This window comes from Falco punctatus (assembly GCF_963210335.1).
Source record: "Falco punctatus genome assembly, chromosome: 7".
Classification (NCBI taxonomy): Eukaryota; Metazoa; Chordata; class Aves; order Falconiformes; family Falconidae; genus Falco; species Falco punctatus.
The window spans coordinates 9,050,909-9,069,193 of NC_137587.1; the positions used below are offsets into that span (position 1 = coordinate 9,050,909).

Consider the following 18,285-nt stretch of genomic DNA (forward strand, 5'->3'; position numbering starts at 1 on the left):
ACTCAGCATGGGAATATCTAAGTGTATATAAACATCCCAGAGCACAAAAATCTTGCCAGCCCAGACAAGGCCAACACTTTCCAGCCAGCATTCTGCCTCCCTATGACCAGAACCAGATGCATCAGAGAAAGGTGCAAGAAGCCTTGTAATGGATAGTTAGAGAAACCTGCTTGCCTTGCTCAGCAGTTTACTTAATAATTAGGAGTGCAGTTTTATACTTTAGGTTCGCGTGTGGTGTGGAAATGTGTTGATATAAATAATTACGTGTGCACAGCTTACTGAGAACACATGGTGCATGTGACTGGACATCCATGCACACGTATGATGGGGAAAAGGTCTACTCCATCTGAAAGCCAGATTCAAACCCCTTCCTCCAATGTCTAAGTGTTCCCTCACAACATTTGCAATATGGACATAGCTGCTATCAGTAGTGTTACTGATGCCTCAGTATCACAGGTAATTTATCCCTTAAAGGATATACCTGGATTGCGCTCTGCAGATGCATTTATTCCCAGCCGACCTGGCAAAGGTGTGGAAGAGGGAGCTATTTTATATGGAACACAGACTGAAATGAAAACACCCAGCAAAAACCTGAGCCATGGAAAGATGACACCACATCCAAGAGTCATTCAAACTGGCACAGCTCTCCAGAGGTTGGTCACTCATCAGACTGAACAGGCCATGGGAGCAGTAGAGGGAGGGAAGCTTTTAGAAGGAATGGAATGACCTTAAGAAACGGGAAATGTAGGTAAAATATTAAGAAACACACCCTGAGAATGTCTCAGAATACTATTTGCAAAAGGGAAGGGGTAGGCCTCATCTCTGGGGATAGGACTCATCTCTGGGGATAGAGAATGAAAGCCACAGCTTTAGTGAGCAAGCTGTAAGGAACAATGAATGCTTCCCTCCACCCTGCTCTGGTGCTAAATGGGACTCACTGGGGCTCTTCCCTGACTTCTTAGGATTCACGCTAGTGAGATGATTAAGATCCAACAAAGGAATAAAACAACAAGATCTGTACTGACCTGCAGTGTCTCTCCCCTCTTGTTTTAAGTACCTCAGCATTGCACTCATGCTCCACTTGTTTCCATAATCCTCTACTTCAGGATCATCACAGCTAAAAACAAATGAAAGCAGCAGGTTGACACCACTGGCCTACCTCTATGGATTTGCACCAGCCTTAGACCAACTTAGGTAAATTGACCCAACCTCTAGAGATCAAGTTCCAGTTTCCAGCCAAGTACCTGACGTAATCTCCACTCTTCTTGTTGACGCTGTAATTAGTCAGATGCATGAACTGGTTTTTAATGTTCTTGGATGCCTGGTCATACCTCACTGTTGCGAATCTGTAAAGAGGGATAAAGATTCACAGTATTTCTTGAACAAGTGACATGCTTGTAATTATGACCTACTACACAGACGACTCAACAATAACAGCTAGGAGATAATGCATGTAATGAGACTCCATCAAATGCAACCTCTCCTCACAAGAAATAGTTTATTCTCAAGGGCCACATCCAGGTGCATTTAGTCTCTTTTTCAGTGTCTTGGAACAGAGAGCTCCATTTGTTCTCCTGGGAGTTCTCACAGCCTAACAGCGTCCACATCGTGGTAGGCACATTTTTTTCTCAACTGCTTAGATTTGTGGTCCTCAGGCATTCTGGCAAAACAGGCCACTTTGCTTTAGACAAATCAGTGTCACGGTCACTTCGATTTCGCAATAGGACCCACCACAAATACGTTAAGATCCATCGGTCCTGGGAAAGGAACACATTCAGAGCAATCATATACAATATGCATACCACAGTCAATACTTCCTGAAGTCTCATACAAGCACAGCTCAGTTCTTACATACTCCAAGGATGCTTTCGGAAAGGCTGAGGGTGGGAACAGATTTCTAGTGCCACCAACTACACAGCCTACAACTGCCAATCCTCCTTCTCAAGAGGCATCCAGGAAAACAGGTACAACCTGCAGGCCAGATCAGTTTGTCCAACAAGGCAGCATCTGCTGCACTGTCCTGTCATTCTCAGGGACTACAAAGCCCTTCCATATCTCAAAAACGTCACTTAATTGTGTACAAGGAAAGAGACTGTAGGGAAGATCACAATCAGGAGCAAGACACTCTTACATGCTTATCTAGTCTCCATATGAACCCTGTTACAGCCAACAATACCACAGTTAAATCAGCCTGTTTATTATGGAAACAGTGGTAACCTCCTGATTAAAAGGCATTACCTGTCCTGTAACCACGTACCCCATCACCACTCCCTTAGCCATACACTACCATCACAAATGTTTGTGTTGAAATGAATCAAAGAATTGATCCAACTGAGAAACAGCCCAGTGTTTTGGTCTGTAAGGTGTCTGAGGGATTTTGGTGGTGGCGGTGTTGTCTTGGGAAGAGGCAGAGGGAACAGGATGTGAGAGGTAAAAAGGGGTGCATAAGGATAAAGGTAGATCAGCTCCCTGATCCAGCTACAAAGTTGTAACTTGATAAAAGCTTTTTCTTTTCCTCCTTTCCCCCTCTTCAGCAGCCACACAGACTTAAGCTACGTCTAACTATTTCCTCAGCTATCTGCCTTTATCTTACTTGCATAGTACTGGCACAAGAGCATCCTGCACAGCAAGCCATCTACAACCAGCCTTTTTTGCTAAGTTATTTATCAAATCAGATCAGTTCACTGCATGGGTCCAGAAATGCTTGTGGTGGCACAATACAATGGACACAAGCCCCTGAATGAGCACAGGAATACAGCGCAAAATTGCACTGAAGCCATTTAAACAGTACTCTTATCAATAGCACACCTCTTTGAGAAGAGGTTGAATGAATGCTGAAACAATACAAGCTTCTGGGGGAAGCAAAGTAGCTTCCTGCAACCAGGTGTTAGTACAGTTGACCATGCTACTCCTCCATTCCAATTTGCACTGTGCAGTCAGGGAAACTGATCATATACCTGTTCCAGGAAAGGAAAAGGTCAACATGAGAATGGGAACAGCAGCCAGGAAAGGTGCAGGACTGTTTCTCTTGATAGCCATGCCAATTTAAGATGCTTAAAATTACATCTTATGCAAAAGTTGCTTTCTAAAGATGTAGCTGCGTGATCAGCCTTTGTCAATCAAAGGATGCACAGCAGCTGAAAGCTCATTACCTGCTTGGTTGCATACTCAAGCCACTCTAGTTGATCTGCTCCACAAATTACATAGCCACAGGCAAGTCAGAACACTTCATAGATTTGACTAAACACCCATTTGAGCAAATATAGAAAGATTAACTTCCAATCAGATGCAGGTACGCCCTCCTGCAGCCATAACATAGGAGAGAGTTATAATGCAGAGTCAGGACAGGAAGAGGGCAGCGCCTCCGTTTTAAGAGCAGGCCACAAAACAACTTTTAGAAATTATCAAACATTAAGCAGACAATACTACTATTTGTGGTGATATTTGAAAAATCTTACATCCAGACAAGGACACGCCGTCAAGCTAAATACGATATAATAGAATAGTTCCAGATGGAAAGGACCCACAATGACCATGCAGTCCACATGCAATCATTTTCTTATTCTGCCTGTAATCAAATCCTGTTTTGAAATATATTTTAGGTCTCAGACTTCGGAGAAAAAGAAAACAAAAAACCAAGGGCAGAATCCAGGGCATCTGGTTGGCAGAATGACCAGTACGAGCCACTGCTAACCACCACAGCTTGTAACAACAAGCATGTTCTATCTAGTTCAAAACCAAAGTCAACAAGAGAAAACACACTTTCTTCTTCACTCTGACCATCCTCCCATACCACAATAGCTTAAGATGCTAATGTCTCGAAAGAGATGAAGGGGGTTAAAAAAGGGTAAAGGGGAAGTCAGACATACACTATCCTAAGAAGCTCTGGCAAGAGGGAAAGAAAGTACCAAGGAGAGCAGGGTTAGTTGCAAGAAGAGGCGAGTAGATTTGGGTGAAGCCTGAAAGAAGGAAAAGGGCAGCAATGCTCAAGAAAAACGGAAGAGAGAGAGGGAGGGGAATTTGGGACATCTGGCAATGAAGTTAAAGTCCAGAAAAGAATGCATCCCCAATTTGCTTTATGAACAGTCATCTCTCTTCATCCTTCCCCTATTATTTTCCATAGTTCAGAAGCTGAACTATACAAGGACATCTAACAAGTTACACACACAAAAAAATCCTTCCTTTAAAAGAACTGCCAAAAAAAAAACCAAATCTCATTTTTCAGTGAAAACAGAGCCACTACTGCCCTCACTTGGTAGCCATTTTGAGAAATATTTCTCTCTCCACAAGAACTGTACCAACAAATCCATGAAGATGCTCATCAGATTAAAGCTACCCTTAAATATCCAGGTGGGAGCAGGAAAAAAAAAAACAACTCCATGATGTAACTAACTCTAAGTAGCAAGGTTAAAAAAAGTAAAAAAGATTTTGCAACGTATTTTTCTGAGCTTTAACTACATATGAAGTCAGAGCAGTTGGCAACAGAAAAGAGTTTGGAAGTTTGGATTCCCTTTCCACATATTTCCACAGCTTAAAGTATTTGAATTTCTTCTCAGTTTAACTATAAGTTTCCTGGATTTAGCACTTGTGTTTTGAAAATCGTGACAACAGCCCTATATATTTTGTTCTTAATTATGACTATCATCTCCACCTTAACGATAATTTATTGGCAGTGTACTGAAAACATTTGTTGATCATATACTTTCAGCTAGATCCTGGAAGATACTGAGCACAAGCAGCAAGCTATTTCACAAAGTCATGGCTCCCGCAATACTTTGAAGTACAGGGCAATTAAGTTCACCATGCCTATCAGCTTCTTATTGTTTTTAATTATGCACATAATCAGAAATATGAGGATATAAACCCCTGGCAGATGTAGACAATACTTCCAAGCAACAGTATTTCTCTACTTTGCAAATGCTTTCATTAGCTTTCTTCTACAGAGACCATCCTTAATTATTAGGTGGTCTAAGCTCCATGCCCATAGAATTTACATTTCCATGGCAACTGATTATTCAGAAGGATTTCAATGTGCTCTACACCTCTCAGTACATAAACCTTTTCTTCTACTGGGATGCTGTCATCTTAAGAGATATCACAGGCCTGTTCAGCAATGCATCAAAAAAATACAAAACATTAAATGATTCAAATCTACTATCAAAAGGCCCCAAGCTTTAAACAACAGAATTGAGTGCCAGCTTTATATATCCTCCAAGACCTGGTTAGACAGTCTTACTAGCCTCATGCTAAGTTCAAGTCTGCAAATGGAAAATCCAAGTTATTTCTAGAGCCTCTATCAATAGCCTCTGGATGTCAGAATGGTGACAGATCCAAGTACAATGCTCGCAATAGCCCACACCCCTTACACTTGTTTTTCACACTTGCTTGGGATGGAAGAGCGTTACTACCACTGAAATACCAGTTACAATTACCTTCAGTACTATATAGTTCTACAGCTTTTCATACTGTATTTCACTGTATCTTTCTTCCACGGTAGTAACAAGGCCACTCATCCAGCATACTACTTCTCCCCAGGAAAGAGAAGAGATCTGCATGCTACAGAATGCCTTTCTTCAACAAAAATTTACAGGCTATTTTGAGAGAGACCTAAGGTCATAGGAACAAGCCTTACAGTAAGAGTGGAAAGTAGGAAAACTTAAACGCTCGTAAAATACTCTGACCTCAGGTTAACACCTAGAAAAAAAAAATCTTACAGTCTTCTAGATGATTATTTCATTTTGGGAGCCCCTTCTTTCCTGATTCCGGGCCACTTACCATAATAGAATAAATAAAGGCCAAGATCCTAAAAGCAATTTAGGAACTATATGGTAAGGTGGCACAGAAAATAAAGGGTGAGCCTGTTGTTTTCTCCCTAACACAATTTACCACAAGCACATGCCGCAACATTCTGCACGAGATATTTTCCTAAGCACTAAAGGCTTCATGCCCAGGTATCTCATATTGCTATAATCCAGCCAAAGAGTGATGAAGGCACAAATAACTGAGGCCAGGTCATCATCTGCCAGGACAGGACTGTTTCCTAGCCAAAGCATTACTTGTGGATGCTGCTATGTGGGAACCTGCAATCAGCCAGGAATCCAAGAGTACTCCTAAACTGGGGGCTGGACTGTCCACACGCAGAGGTGCATCTTCAGCCAAAGGAGACTATTTTATCAAGTGAAACTCTTCAAAACACCATTTCCTGCTCACTAACGCCACCTCTTCCTTGCTCGGCTTCAAACAACTCTTGTTTTCCCCCACTGTGATCTGATCCTGTCCAAGTTCTAGACTACTCCATAGGCCTTGCAATGCAGAGACCCAACACACTTAGCACTGCCACATATCGCTGGTAGTTAAGTTTGTGTGGTCTGAATGGTTAAACAATTGGATCCACATTGCTTTGAATTCTTCCAAAGAATTTTTCTGTAGGACTTATCAAGTAGAAAAAAAATATCTAGCAACAGGTGAAATTTTCCACCTCAGAAAAGGTTTCCTACTCTTCGGTGCATTCTTCTCACCACAACTCACCTAAACCAAGCAGTTCTTGTTACCAATGTGAAATATCATAGAGGTAACCAAGAAAGGAACGGATGTCTGTTCTGTATCCACCATTAGAAGGTTATCAACTATGTTTTGGTCTAAATTCAGATTTGCTTTCTCCATTAACACAGGTTCTAACCACAAGTTTTCAAACTTGGATTTCTCTTGTGTTGACTGAATTCTCTGTCACCTGCCAATGAAATTGAGAGGTGGAGGGGAGGCAGGCAGAAGGTGCAGAAGGAATGGTCCCCTAACACAGTATTAACCTGGGTCACCTCTATGATATGTATTACACAGAGATAATAGAGCTCATAGCAGCAAGGACATAGGAAGCACCTTCCCCTGTCTTCATGTTACATACTGCTTGGATCTTCACTTTCATTCACTTGTTTCCCTGGCCTTACTGTACTCCCATTCTCTCAAAGATTGTCCCCTTCTAATGAATCTTGTCCTTTTAAAATCTGAGGAAAGAGATAAATTAAGGAAATCAAGGACACCTACTAACATGATTAGATTTCAAATCTAATCATGATCAAATAGATTAGATTCCAAAAGCATCTAAACAGAAGTATTTCAGGAAAGCTTCTACCCCAAAAATACAGTTGGAAATAGGAAAGGTTAAACCAAGGTTGACTGTGCACTGTTCAGTTTCCACACAAAACTGCTGCCAGCAACGCAGCCCCCCGGGCAGAAGTAGCAGCAATCATATTGTGAACAGCCCTTGGCAGCCTTCCTCCCGTTCACTGCAGCTCCTCCTTCCTCTGCAGGACAGAGGAGATGCCCTTCATTTCTGAATTCAAAACTTAGAATAGAGAAATTACACTCATACATTCAACTGTTTCAACACATGTGCCCATACCTTAGCTGGTTACAGCCAAGTCACACAGACACAGCAGCTCGGACAAAGGCAACAACCAGTTCCCTTTACCAGGAACTACACACCACTACAGAGCTCACCTTCAGCAACAGCACATTTGCCTTCCCTCCATACTTTCTCTTGGATCAGACAGGGGCAAAGAGCATTCAAAAGCAATCAGTAGAGTGGCAGTAGTGGCAGCAGGATCAGAAAGTCAAAGGAGAAATCCTTAATAATCCCTTCAGACTCCAGAAGTACTCTCAGCCTCTAGACTAACAGTATATCACCTAGAGGCCTCCAAGCTCTCTGCCTCCCTGTCATGCTTCAGACCTCCCCTCTTAAAAAATCACCTTTGACATTCCGATACAACAGATTACTGCCCTCCCTCCCCATCTTGTAACAGTTCACTATAAGCCTAATAGGCAAGCTTAAGCTTCACCTTCAATAGGCCACCTACTCCACAAGTGACATGCAGCACTTTTCCCCGTTGACCTAACAATCTACAAAACACATCACAGAGCCCACACTTATCTCTAGAAATCCCCAAATCCACCACACCATGCCAAACATTGATCTGCCCTTAACGCATGTTCCCCACACTGCCTTAACTCAAACAACTCACCCTTTTACTGCCACACATTCAAACAGAACACTACTCAAGAGGTTGTACACCACTTATCCCCAGCATTATTTCAGGAAACAAATTGACCGCAAGGTAAAGTTTGTCATATGCAAGACATTTTGGAGATACGTAAACTGGATCATTAAATATTTACATAAGATGTTACATGGTTTTGCATGAAACTTGGTAGCTCTGGAATGCTTATTTGAGACATCTAGCCAGGGCCTGGGAAAGGAGGAGGAGAAAAGACCCTGGAGTGGGAAAAAGGAAAGAATAGTTAATCCTTTTTTTCTCAAACAAGTACTACAGAAAAAGCACACATTATGATAGTCTTTTCCATGACTGCACACAGAGCTCCTGCTTAAATGTCCTAGAAATAACCAGTGTAGTGTTTCTATAAGCACGTTCCTCACATTTTAAGCTTGGAGTCACTTTCTCAGTCCCTCATCCCTCTTCCCTCCCCTCCACACATGTTAGGCTTTGGCTTCACTGACAGTCTATTAGCTGCCGATTTGTTTATGAAACTAAGGCCACAGAGAGAGTTGTTTGCACCACTCAATTCTCTTTCTGGTTCCCATGAACTACTGTTAAAATCAGGATGAAAATACACAAGATGCCCTAAGGGAATTGTTCTATGGACTAGAACTGGTAGAGGAGAACTACAGATACTTCCATTTTAACATTATCAAGGTCAGGACTCCAAAATACCACCTGCGACCCAGTTCCCTTGCAGTACAGGACAGAAAACAGAAGTCTTGAAACCATCACAATCCCACTATCTCCAACATGAGTATTTTCCACAGCATCCACCTGGTATGTCAGTTAGCAACTGAGCATGAATAGGAGCCAAAGCTTGTAAGTGATTTATTAAACATAAAAAAAAGTTTTGGTGATATCTCTTATGATGGCAGTTTCTCTAACCAAAGCTGGATAAAATTATTCAAACAGTTCTATGTTAAAGAACAAGATCCAGGAGCAGTTTTACCAGATGTCTCCAGCAACAGGAAAAAAAAATATTTTCCTTTTTCATCTTCTCATCACAGATTTGTAAGTTTTCAGCTCATGCACTGCTATTAACAGTGTTTTGAACCTGCGATGCGTAAGAAAAGACCATGAAGGTGATCAAACACTAGCACATGCTGCCCATAGAAGTTGTAAAGTCTCCTTCCAGGAGATACTCAAAAGCAGTCTGGACACAGTCCCAGGCAACTAGCTCTGGCCCTGCTTGAGCAGGGGGGGCCAGACTGGGTGACCTCCAGAGGTCCCTTCCAATCCCAGCCACTCTGCGATTCAGTGAACCTCTTCTGTTCTGTTTCTCACAGTACAGACTGTCACCAAGAGTTGCCCAGCCTCCCTGATTCTTTAGGACACCCATCATGTCTGCTAAGTGCAACAGGAGTGTCATGTAGTTATACCCAGAGACCCACTGTGCCTGGGCAGACCACCCTCTGCTACCCAAACAGATTCAGAGGACAGGGACAGGGCTGGGGGGGCGGGCTGGGGGCGTGTAGTTTGAAGTACATGGAAGATAGGGAGGGGGGAATCTATAGAAGATATCAAAAATGATTTTGCTAGTTAGTCTTTAGCTACCTTTCCTTCAGGATTTCCTAAAACATGCCCTCAAGAAGACAGGTTGCTGAAGGCAGCAAGACACTTTTTACTGGACAACAGTGACATGCTATGTCAATATTGTAACTACACCCCTACAAGGTATACAAATAGTGCTCAAGGAGCCATTTTTCCCACTCCTTTTTTTTAACAACTCTTTCAACCAAAAGAGGAGATTTGATGATGCTCAACAGAAGTAGGTTATTCAAAATGAAACCCCTGTCCAAGGGCCCTAAGGGCCACTCCTACACCACAGACAAGTGTCTAGCTACCTGACACAGGAACAAGATTTAATACAGGGCATCAAGGGGCCTGACATATATAGTAAAAAATATTTTAAAATGCTTGTATTACATATATATGAAAATACATATAGTAGGCTTCCTTGCAACCCTCAAACAGTAGCAGGCTGAAGCCAAATGATCCCATTTTACAGAAGACAATTCAAAGGAAAAACCACATGGTCTAAAAATCAGGTGTCTCTATAGGCAGTGAATGTCTATTAAAAGACATATATGGATAAACAGAGAGATCTGTCCCCTCAGTGACTCTGATCCTGCTTATCTTAATTAAGAAGCATGAAAGCAGCAGAAAGTCTCCCGGCTCGCTACACTACCCACTCGCCAAAAGTCCATTAGTGAAAAAGACAGTGAAGAATACTGCTCCGCAGCTTCTGCCGAGGCGATTCCCACCGGAGCGGCCGCAGCCGGAGCCCGGTGTCGGTGCAGACGCCAGTCACGCTCCCTCTGAAGCGGAGGCCGGCCAGGCAGGGGGACAGGGCAGCTGCGGCCCAGCCGGCTCTGGCCTAAGCGCAGCCTGTGAGGTAATGTGAATTCCTTGGCTCCAAGCGAGCACCTGAATTCTTTGGAAACCACAGGAATCCAGCAGAGAAAAGGTAAATATCCCAGTGGAGCCAGGGCTAATTAGGAGGCCAGGCTTACAGAAGGAGGGGTCGATGTGAGGTGAGGGGGTGAGCTCAGGCAGCCCCGCCATTGTGGCATCTCCCCTGTCCCTCTGGAAAGCCTCCCCCAGCGGTGGGTCGCTGGGGCCTTGGCAAGAACATTTGAGTTTCAGCTCAGTTTTGCCTTTTTTTCTTTTTTTTTTTTTAAATCCATTTTTCAAATTCAGTGTAAACCTGACCATGAAACCTGCTGGGCTAGGCCCCTTCTGTTCAGGCTCAGAAATAAGGCTGCCTAAACACCCAGGTTTAGTAGACTATAGAGAATTCTCCCTAAAACAAGGAGCCATTTCATTATGAATTCCCCACAGTGTGTGTCAAGTCTCCATTACGTACGCAGGCACCAAACAAGATAGATCCACTAGGCTCCTTTCGGCCCTACAAGGAGGGACACAGGAAGGAAAGTTTGGAAAAAAAAGAGAAGCATCTCAAGCTGTCAGAACGGGGAAGGCTCACGAACAGCAGAGGCTGTCCCTGGCCCCATTTCCTCTTCAGCAGTACTTCAGACACAGGTCAGGCTTGTTATTCTCTCCTTGCATGGATGCCCTTGCAAAAACCAGCATAATCCACCAATTCAACAGTTGGCTGTAACAGCAGCCATGGGACCTCCACGTAACTGGGCTTGGTGAGTCACTTTCAAAAGCATTGCAAAGCCTGTTAATAAACTACGGGTTTAATTACAATGTACCTTTTATTCATAATAGGATATAAAAGGCATGCCAATATAGTCCATCACATATTTTGCAAGTCTCAGATAAAACTACGTAGATTTTTAACATATGATCAGATGACTGAGTTACACACTTTAAGCAAACCTGGACCAAGCTTGCCAAGACCATCTCGTTCTCCAAACCTTTACCTTCGATGCAAAGGTCCCAGCTACAGTTCTCTGAGTTGTAAATCACAAATAGCCAATCTAGACAATAACTTCCCTCTCCAGCACCAACTTACTTAATATCTGCCAATTTAACAGATGTACAGCAGCATGCTTTGTCTACTTTTTTTTTTAAGAGTATGTACTAGAAAAGTGTTTGACAACACATTTTTCAATGCAACAGACAAGGATCGTCAGTCACCCAGTGCTGCTTTATGCCTTAAGCACAGCTTCAGTCTTGTTTCAAGCCTCAAGAGAGAGGAAAAACCCTGCTCCACTCCCTCCAAACAGATCACTGAATATGCCCAAATGAATCTATTAGCAGCATTCCTTCTAGAGGTGGACCAGGCCCAAAATATGCAACAGAAGGTTTGACGGTCTGAGGGAGGCGAGACCAGAAAAGTACTGTTGTAATGAAAGATGAAAACATAGAGCACATTCACTGATACCTTTCTGGTTAACTCTCAAGAAGTCTGATACCTGGCTCTGCTGACCTAAGGCTCTGTCCCTACTAAATTCAGCTTATTCCACGGGGAGTAGGGTGGAAATAGCTACAAAATGAACCTACTCAACATCAGCACTTCTTAAGTTGTACTCAATACGCTTTTAGGGGGTAAGCAAAAAAAAAAAGCTTTGATGTCAGTTATGTGCCTTAAAAATTGCATTAGAAGAATGAAAAAAAACCCACCCAAAACCCGCCCCCAACTTTGGCCAGGGCAGCACAAATCAAGCAACATCAGGTAAAGGCTTTTCTTGTTTTGTGGGGTATTTAGTTTTGGTTGAGTGGGGTTTTTTTGTTTTGTTTTTTGTTTTGTTTTTGTTTTTACACACATCTCTGGGTACATACCCTTTACATCTTCCTCAAAGGAAACTTTTTCTTCACTCTTCCACATAGAAAGCAAAACACAGGTTGCACATGCTGGATCCATAATCCCTTTCTTCTCCTCAGCACTGAAGCTTCAAATTCTACTCTAGATCATGTCATGACAAGTCTAGCTGTGCCAAGAGAAACCAGGCCTAAGGAAGTATCTAGTCAAACATCACAAATGTGTGTTATACCAGATCTGTTCCTTTTAAAGTTGATTACATCTTATGGTTTCCTGAAAGCACTCCTTTCCTGGTAGAGGTCACCAACTTCACTGAACAACCAGCTTTCTCTTCTACTTGGAATATGCAAAGCATAATACTGGAAGGGAACATTACCTTTCAGACAGACTAAGAAAAAGGGAAAAAAGAAAATTAAGAGAACATGGAAGAGGTCACCCTGACCACAGTTCAAAGATTACCTACCTTCAGAAAGCAAACTCAAAACATGGAAGTCACCATAGTGCACCACAAGCAATAGCGGAGGTCCCGAAAACAGTTTCTTTTGTTCTGCTCGTGGGTTTCCTCTTAGATTGCTTCAGTATCACCTTTGATTCCAGGTCCTGATCTTACCTCCCAGTCTCTGCTACAAATTGCTTCCACTCTTAAGCAGCGTGGGGGTTTTTTTCTTAAATGAAGAGTAAAAGATCTTCTACTCCCAAAGGTTAAAGCATTTCCCTCTCCCTGCACAGCTGAAGTTTTGTCCCAGCTTTAAACCAAAGCATTACACTGTGTGAGGCAATAAAAGGGTCTCTTCCAGCACTTAACTCACACTATTTAAATGGATGGCAAAAAAGCTAAATACGAAGCCAGAATCCAGTAGCTCCAGGTTCCTTACCTCTCTCAGACTGAAGCTGCAAATCCAGGGTATGGGAAAAATCCAAATCGCCAACGCTAAAGACCGCTAGTGCCATCTGGAGGCCATACAGAACAGCCCACCGAAAGTTTTCCGTCAACCTCTACTCACGCAGGAGTGTTGTCACAGAATGGTCGAGGTTGGAAGGCACTTCTGGAGATCTTGTCAACCCCTTGCTCAAACAGATTCACCTACAGCAGACTTCACAGTGTCGCATCCAGGCAGGTTTTGAACGTCTCCAGGGAAGGAGACTCGACGATCTCTCTGGGCAGCCTGTTCCTGGGCTCTGTCACCCTCAGAGTACAGGAGGTTCTCCCCATATTCAGAAGGAACTTCCCAAGTTGCACTTAGGGCCCATTGCCCCTTGTCGCTGGGCACCACTGAAAAGAGCCTGGCCCCATCCTCTTGGCGCTCACCCTTAAAGATACTTGCATTCATTGATAAGATCCCCTCTCAGTCTTCTCTTCTCCAGGCTAAACAGACCCAACTCTCTGTGTCTTTCCTTAAAAGGGAGATACTTCAGTCCCCTCATCATCTTTGTAGCCCTCCACTGGACCCCCTCCCAGCAGTTCCCTGTCGAACTGGGGAGCCCAGCACTGGACACAGCACTCCAGATGCACCTCCCCAGGGCAGAGCAGAGGGGCAGGATCACCTCCCTCGACCTGCTGGCCACTGTCCTCCTAATGCCCCCCAGGGTCCCACTGGCTTTCTTGGCCACCAGGGCACACTGCTGGCTCGTGGGCAACTTGCTGCCCACCAGAACTCCCAGGTCCTTCTCCGCAGAGCTGCCCCCCAGCAGGTCCCCCCCAGCCCGTACTGGTGCACGGGGCTGTCCCTCCCCAGGGGCAGGACCCTGCACTGGCCTCTGCTGAACTCCATCAGGTCCCTCTCCGCCCAGCTCTCCAGCCTGCCCAGGTCTCGCTGAATGGCAGCGCAGCCTCTGGGGTACCAGCCGCTCCTCCCAGTTCTGTATCATCAGCAAACTGGCTGAGGGCACCCTCTGCCCCTTCATCCAGGCCACTGATGAGTGAGTTGAATGAGACTGGACCCAGTACAGACTCCTGGGGATCACTGCCAGTTAGATGCCTCCAGCTAGACTGCGCTGCTGACCCTCTGAGAAGGGTCGCCCTCTGAGCTCTGCTATTCAGCCACTTTGCAATCCACCTCACTGTCCATCCACACTTCCTGAGCTTGCACCTGAAGGAATAACCCTGTTCAACAGTACGGGCTGGATGGATAGAAAGCAGCTCCGCACAACAGATAAGCAGTCCTGGTGGACAAGTTGAACACAAATTAGCAGTTTGCCTTTGCCACCATGAAGGCTAACCATGTGCCAGGCTGTATCAGCAAGAGTGTAGCCAGTAGGTTGAGGGAAGTGAACAGTACCTCTTATTTGTGAGTGCTTGGCAAACACTGGACACACATCTAGAACATCGTGTCCACTATGAACCCTCCCTGTACAAGCATTGACTAATAGGTACAAGTCCAGCAGAGAGCTATTAAAATGGGCTGAAAAACACAGTGTGCAATGAGAAGCTGGGTAGGAAACAATTGTTTTGCTAAGAAAAGAACTGAACTGCTGTGTTCAACTCCTTAATGCATGGCTATAAAGACAGAGCCAGACTTTTTTCAAATGCAAACACCAGAAAGACAAGGGGCAAGTCTAACTACAGCCAGGGAAATTCTCATTAGATATAAGAAATACACACATTCACAGTAAGAGTGGTCTAATGTTGGAACAGGTTGTCAGGAAAGACTATGGAATCTCCATTCCTGGAAGATATTCAAAACTTTACAGTGTAAGGCCATAAAGCACCTGCCCAAACTTTTAAGAAAGTCTTGAGAAGAAGGTTAGACTAAAAACCTCCAGACTTCCCTTCGCACTTAAATAATTAGATGAGTCTGTCTTAAGGGATTCACTAGAACTGTCCGACCAGTGTGTTTCAGTCAAAAGAATACACCTATTTCCTTCCTCATTTCCTTCCCTAGACCTAGAATTGTTAAAAGAAAAAGAAAGCGTGCACTTCCGCACATACACTTTCCCCTCCAAGCAAAACATGTTACTGTACAGCCAGAGAAGAACGCTGTCTATCATGGAAATAGCACACCTGCCCCCAGAGTAGAACACTTTTCTCTTACACAGCTAGATATTTCTAGAAGTAAACTCTTTTGTTGAAGAGGATCAGCAGAACCACCCTTAAGAAATTAATGATGGTGCAAATCCTATTTTGGAGGCCTGCTGTGCACTACCCATTTTCAGAACGTCCTAGCAATCTCCTCATGTATTCACAATTGATGATCTTGTTTTCCCTCTTCACTTTCCAATAACATGCAATATTAGCAACTAATAATTTTATTGCCAATTTCCAAGAGAAAGTCTTGCATGCCAGGCATGTTTAACACTCCTTTTCTAAAGTGAATATAGTTGTTTTCCACTGATCAAGATGAGCTACCTTCTCCTGCCCTGTTTTAGGGAAACAATTTGTTCACATTACCTTTGCAGATGGAGGCACACCACAACACACCTGAAAGGGATCTGTTAAACAATTTAAAGGACAATTTTTCTTGTATTAATATATCTTTTTGGATTCATTATCTGCTCTTGATAAAGATAAGCTGGATTCAGTATCTGTATAATGCAAAGCTGTGCAGGCTTGAACCCCAGAGATACTCTTTCTGGGTGTGTCAGATGGGCTTCTAAGACATATTCAGCATTGTCTAAAACTGTTGCAGAAAACGGTCCTATGGTGCAGTCTTCTCAAACACCACTACAGTTAAGTTTCTGATCTGTTGGAAATTCAGTGATTATTTTAAATGTATTAGTTACTACAGAAAGGTATTTAGCTGAACTTCTGTGATGAAGAGAAACAGGTATTTTTAGTAGACAAGTGTTCCTCCTGGGAATCTTAAGTATCTTTCAAGACTTACATGCAAAAGAAAACTGACACCTTGCAGGGTAAGAACAGTGAACTAGTCTAAACCCATTTGATACTGTGGAAAATAAAAATACTGACCTGAAATTTAGAAGAGCAGCTGAAAGTATTAACATAAAGGCCAACACACCCAACAACAGGTCTCCCAACTGCTTTTGTCTTGCGGATTAAACAGTAATTTAGTAAGTCTAGGTTCCCTTCTCCTTGGGAGGATGGAAAAGGGGCACAAAGGCACCAGAAGTCCAAAGAGATTTCAAGAACATGAACTTGAGAATGAACACACCAATGATGGCGTGTGGTCATTGAAGCCTTAAGAGTTGAAAACTTGCTTTATTTATTACATATGTAATAAAGTGCCTCACTAAAGATCTTATAATCTATATAATGAAAACTGATGGGACACAGCACAATGAAGTATCATATTTCAACTGCAGAACTCCCTAACTGGCACTTCCCTCATTTGTCATGGTGTCAGGAGGCAAGCCAAGACATCTTTGGTTCACCAAGTGCAGTACACTGAGAAATAAGAAACCTCCCCTACCTGGCCAATCCTTCCTCGTAGAGATAGATGACAAGTGGATCATAGGATGTAACCAGAACATAGAGGCGCACATCGAATTTGAAATCTGGAATACAGTTGTCATGAGTCAGTGACTGCAAATATCTTTCAGACATCATATCCAGTTGAGGAATTACAGCAGACCCTGAGAGCAATAAACTGTTATCTGCTGCTGATGTAGGTGCTTGAAGCTTTCATGGTTGAAAAGCTTCCAGATTTTAAGGAATTCTCTAGTTACATTTTTCAGGTACTAGAAGATGATAGACCACTCCATCATTCAACTAAATTCCTGCAAAGTTTGCAGAGATCCTCAGGTCTGGGGTTGGGGGAAGAGAAAAGCAATTCCTATGCACACTCACCATCTATGAGCAGGGGGTTGCTGATGTAACGAGAAACCAGGATGTTGTCTTCCAGGACAATCTGGTTTGGCTACAGAAAAACAGAGAATCCAAGAGTGAAAAAATAGGAGGCTTAAAGAATAAGAAGAATGCTAGATCAAACCCACCATTTCTTCCAGCCTTTCCCCCCTAAAGCAACTCTGTAGCAACAACTATGTCTGGGGAGGGAAGAAACAAACACAAAATGAAAAAACCCTGTCAGTCACAACATATTTAAGGTAATTATACCCTAACCAGAAGCCTGGGAATTATTACATTACCAAAAAACCTGCCCATTGAATCTTCCAGTTAAGTGCTCCTTAGAGTAGAATACAGACTTAACAGCCACATGGCAATGATGTAAGAAAATAGGCAGGAAAAAACCACATCTAAAGAAGTGACTGGCATTCTGTTTGCTTCTCAAATTTTTAACCAAAACACATGGAGTAGGGGTTTAGAAGACACTGAAAGGAGTCTGTAAGTATCGTTGGTGAGGAAGTCACAAGTGAAGAAAATGACTCCTCAACTTGTGATCTTTATAGCTAGATCCTGGGCTGGTAGCCAACTTTTTTGCCTACACTGAGTAAGCACCACACCTTCTACTGAGGTTCAGTTCACAGCAGTGGCTACTGTACCAGGAAGACGCTATCCTTGTAGGTCAGAACAAAAAGCTCTACCTGTGACAAAGCAGCTCTATCTATGACAAATACACATCACAAAGTCATGGGATCTGTTGAAAAAGCCTTTACTTTTTGCTGCATGCAAGCCTCTCTCTTGTAACCAGTTCTAACTACTCATACAAACAGTTTCTTGCAAAACATTTTCTTGCCTTCAGTTTGAAAAAGAGCCAAGAGAACCAGTCATCCTGCCTTTATTTAATTTTGCATGTATTCAGCCACATCACCAGCATCGTGAGCAGGAAGCCTAGGCATATAAAGTGCATATATGCAATGTGAGGGAACAACCTCAACGTCCCTCAGCACATCGCACAAAAGCGACAGCCTGTTTTATTATGGATCAAAGAAATTCAAAGGTTTGCCATTTTGTTGCGGGTTTTGTTGTTGTTTTTAAACACTTCTGTAATGAGATTCTAGAAGACACTCCCTTAATGGCATCACACTGAAGGAAAGTGAAGTCTTTGGGCCAAACTAGCTAAAGTGTTTCTGGAACAGATATACACAAAGGGAGATTGGTCCCAGAAGGGTCTTTTCCCCAGTTCATGGCCAACTGCCACATAA

General features: G+C 43.2%; 1 protein-coding gene across 9 annotated transcripts in view; it reads right to left on the reverse strand.

Annotated features, from left to right (window-relative positions):
* The window catches only part of TTLL5 (tubulin tyrosine ligase like 5), a 133,482-nt gene that overhangs the window by 106,613 nt on the left and 8,584 nt on the right, over nucleotides 1–18,285 (reverse strand). For all 9 annotated transcript variants that reach the window (XM_080395804.1, XM_080395806.1, XM_080395803.1 and 6 more), the window contains 4 exons: nucleotides 17,030–17,099; nucleotides 16,653–16,737; nucleotides 1,245–1,346; nucleotides 1,026–1,117 (listed from right to left, as the gene is read on the reverse strand). In XM_080395804.1, the coding sequence (XP_080251930.1) occupies nucleotides 1,026–1,117; nucleotides 1,245–1,346; nucleotides 16,653–16,737; nucleotides 17,030–17,099 (349 nt within the window). The remainder of the gene's footprint in view (nucleotides 1–1,025; nucleotides 1,118–1,244; nucleotides 1,347–16,652; nucleotides 16,738–17,029; nucleotides 17,100–18,285) is intronic.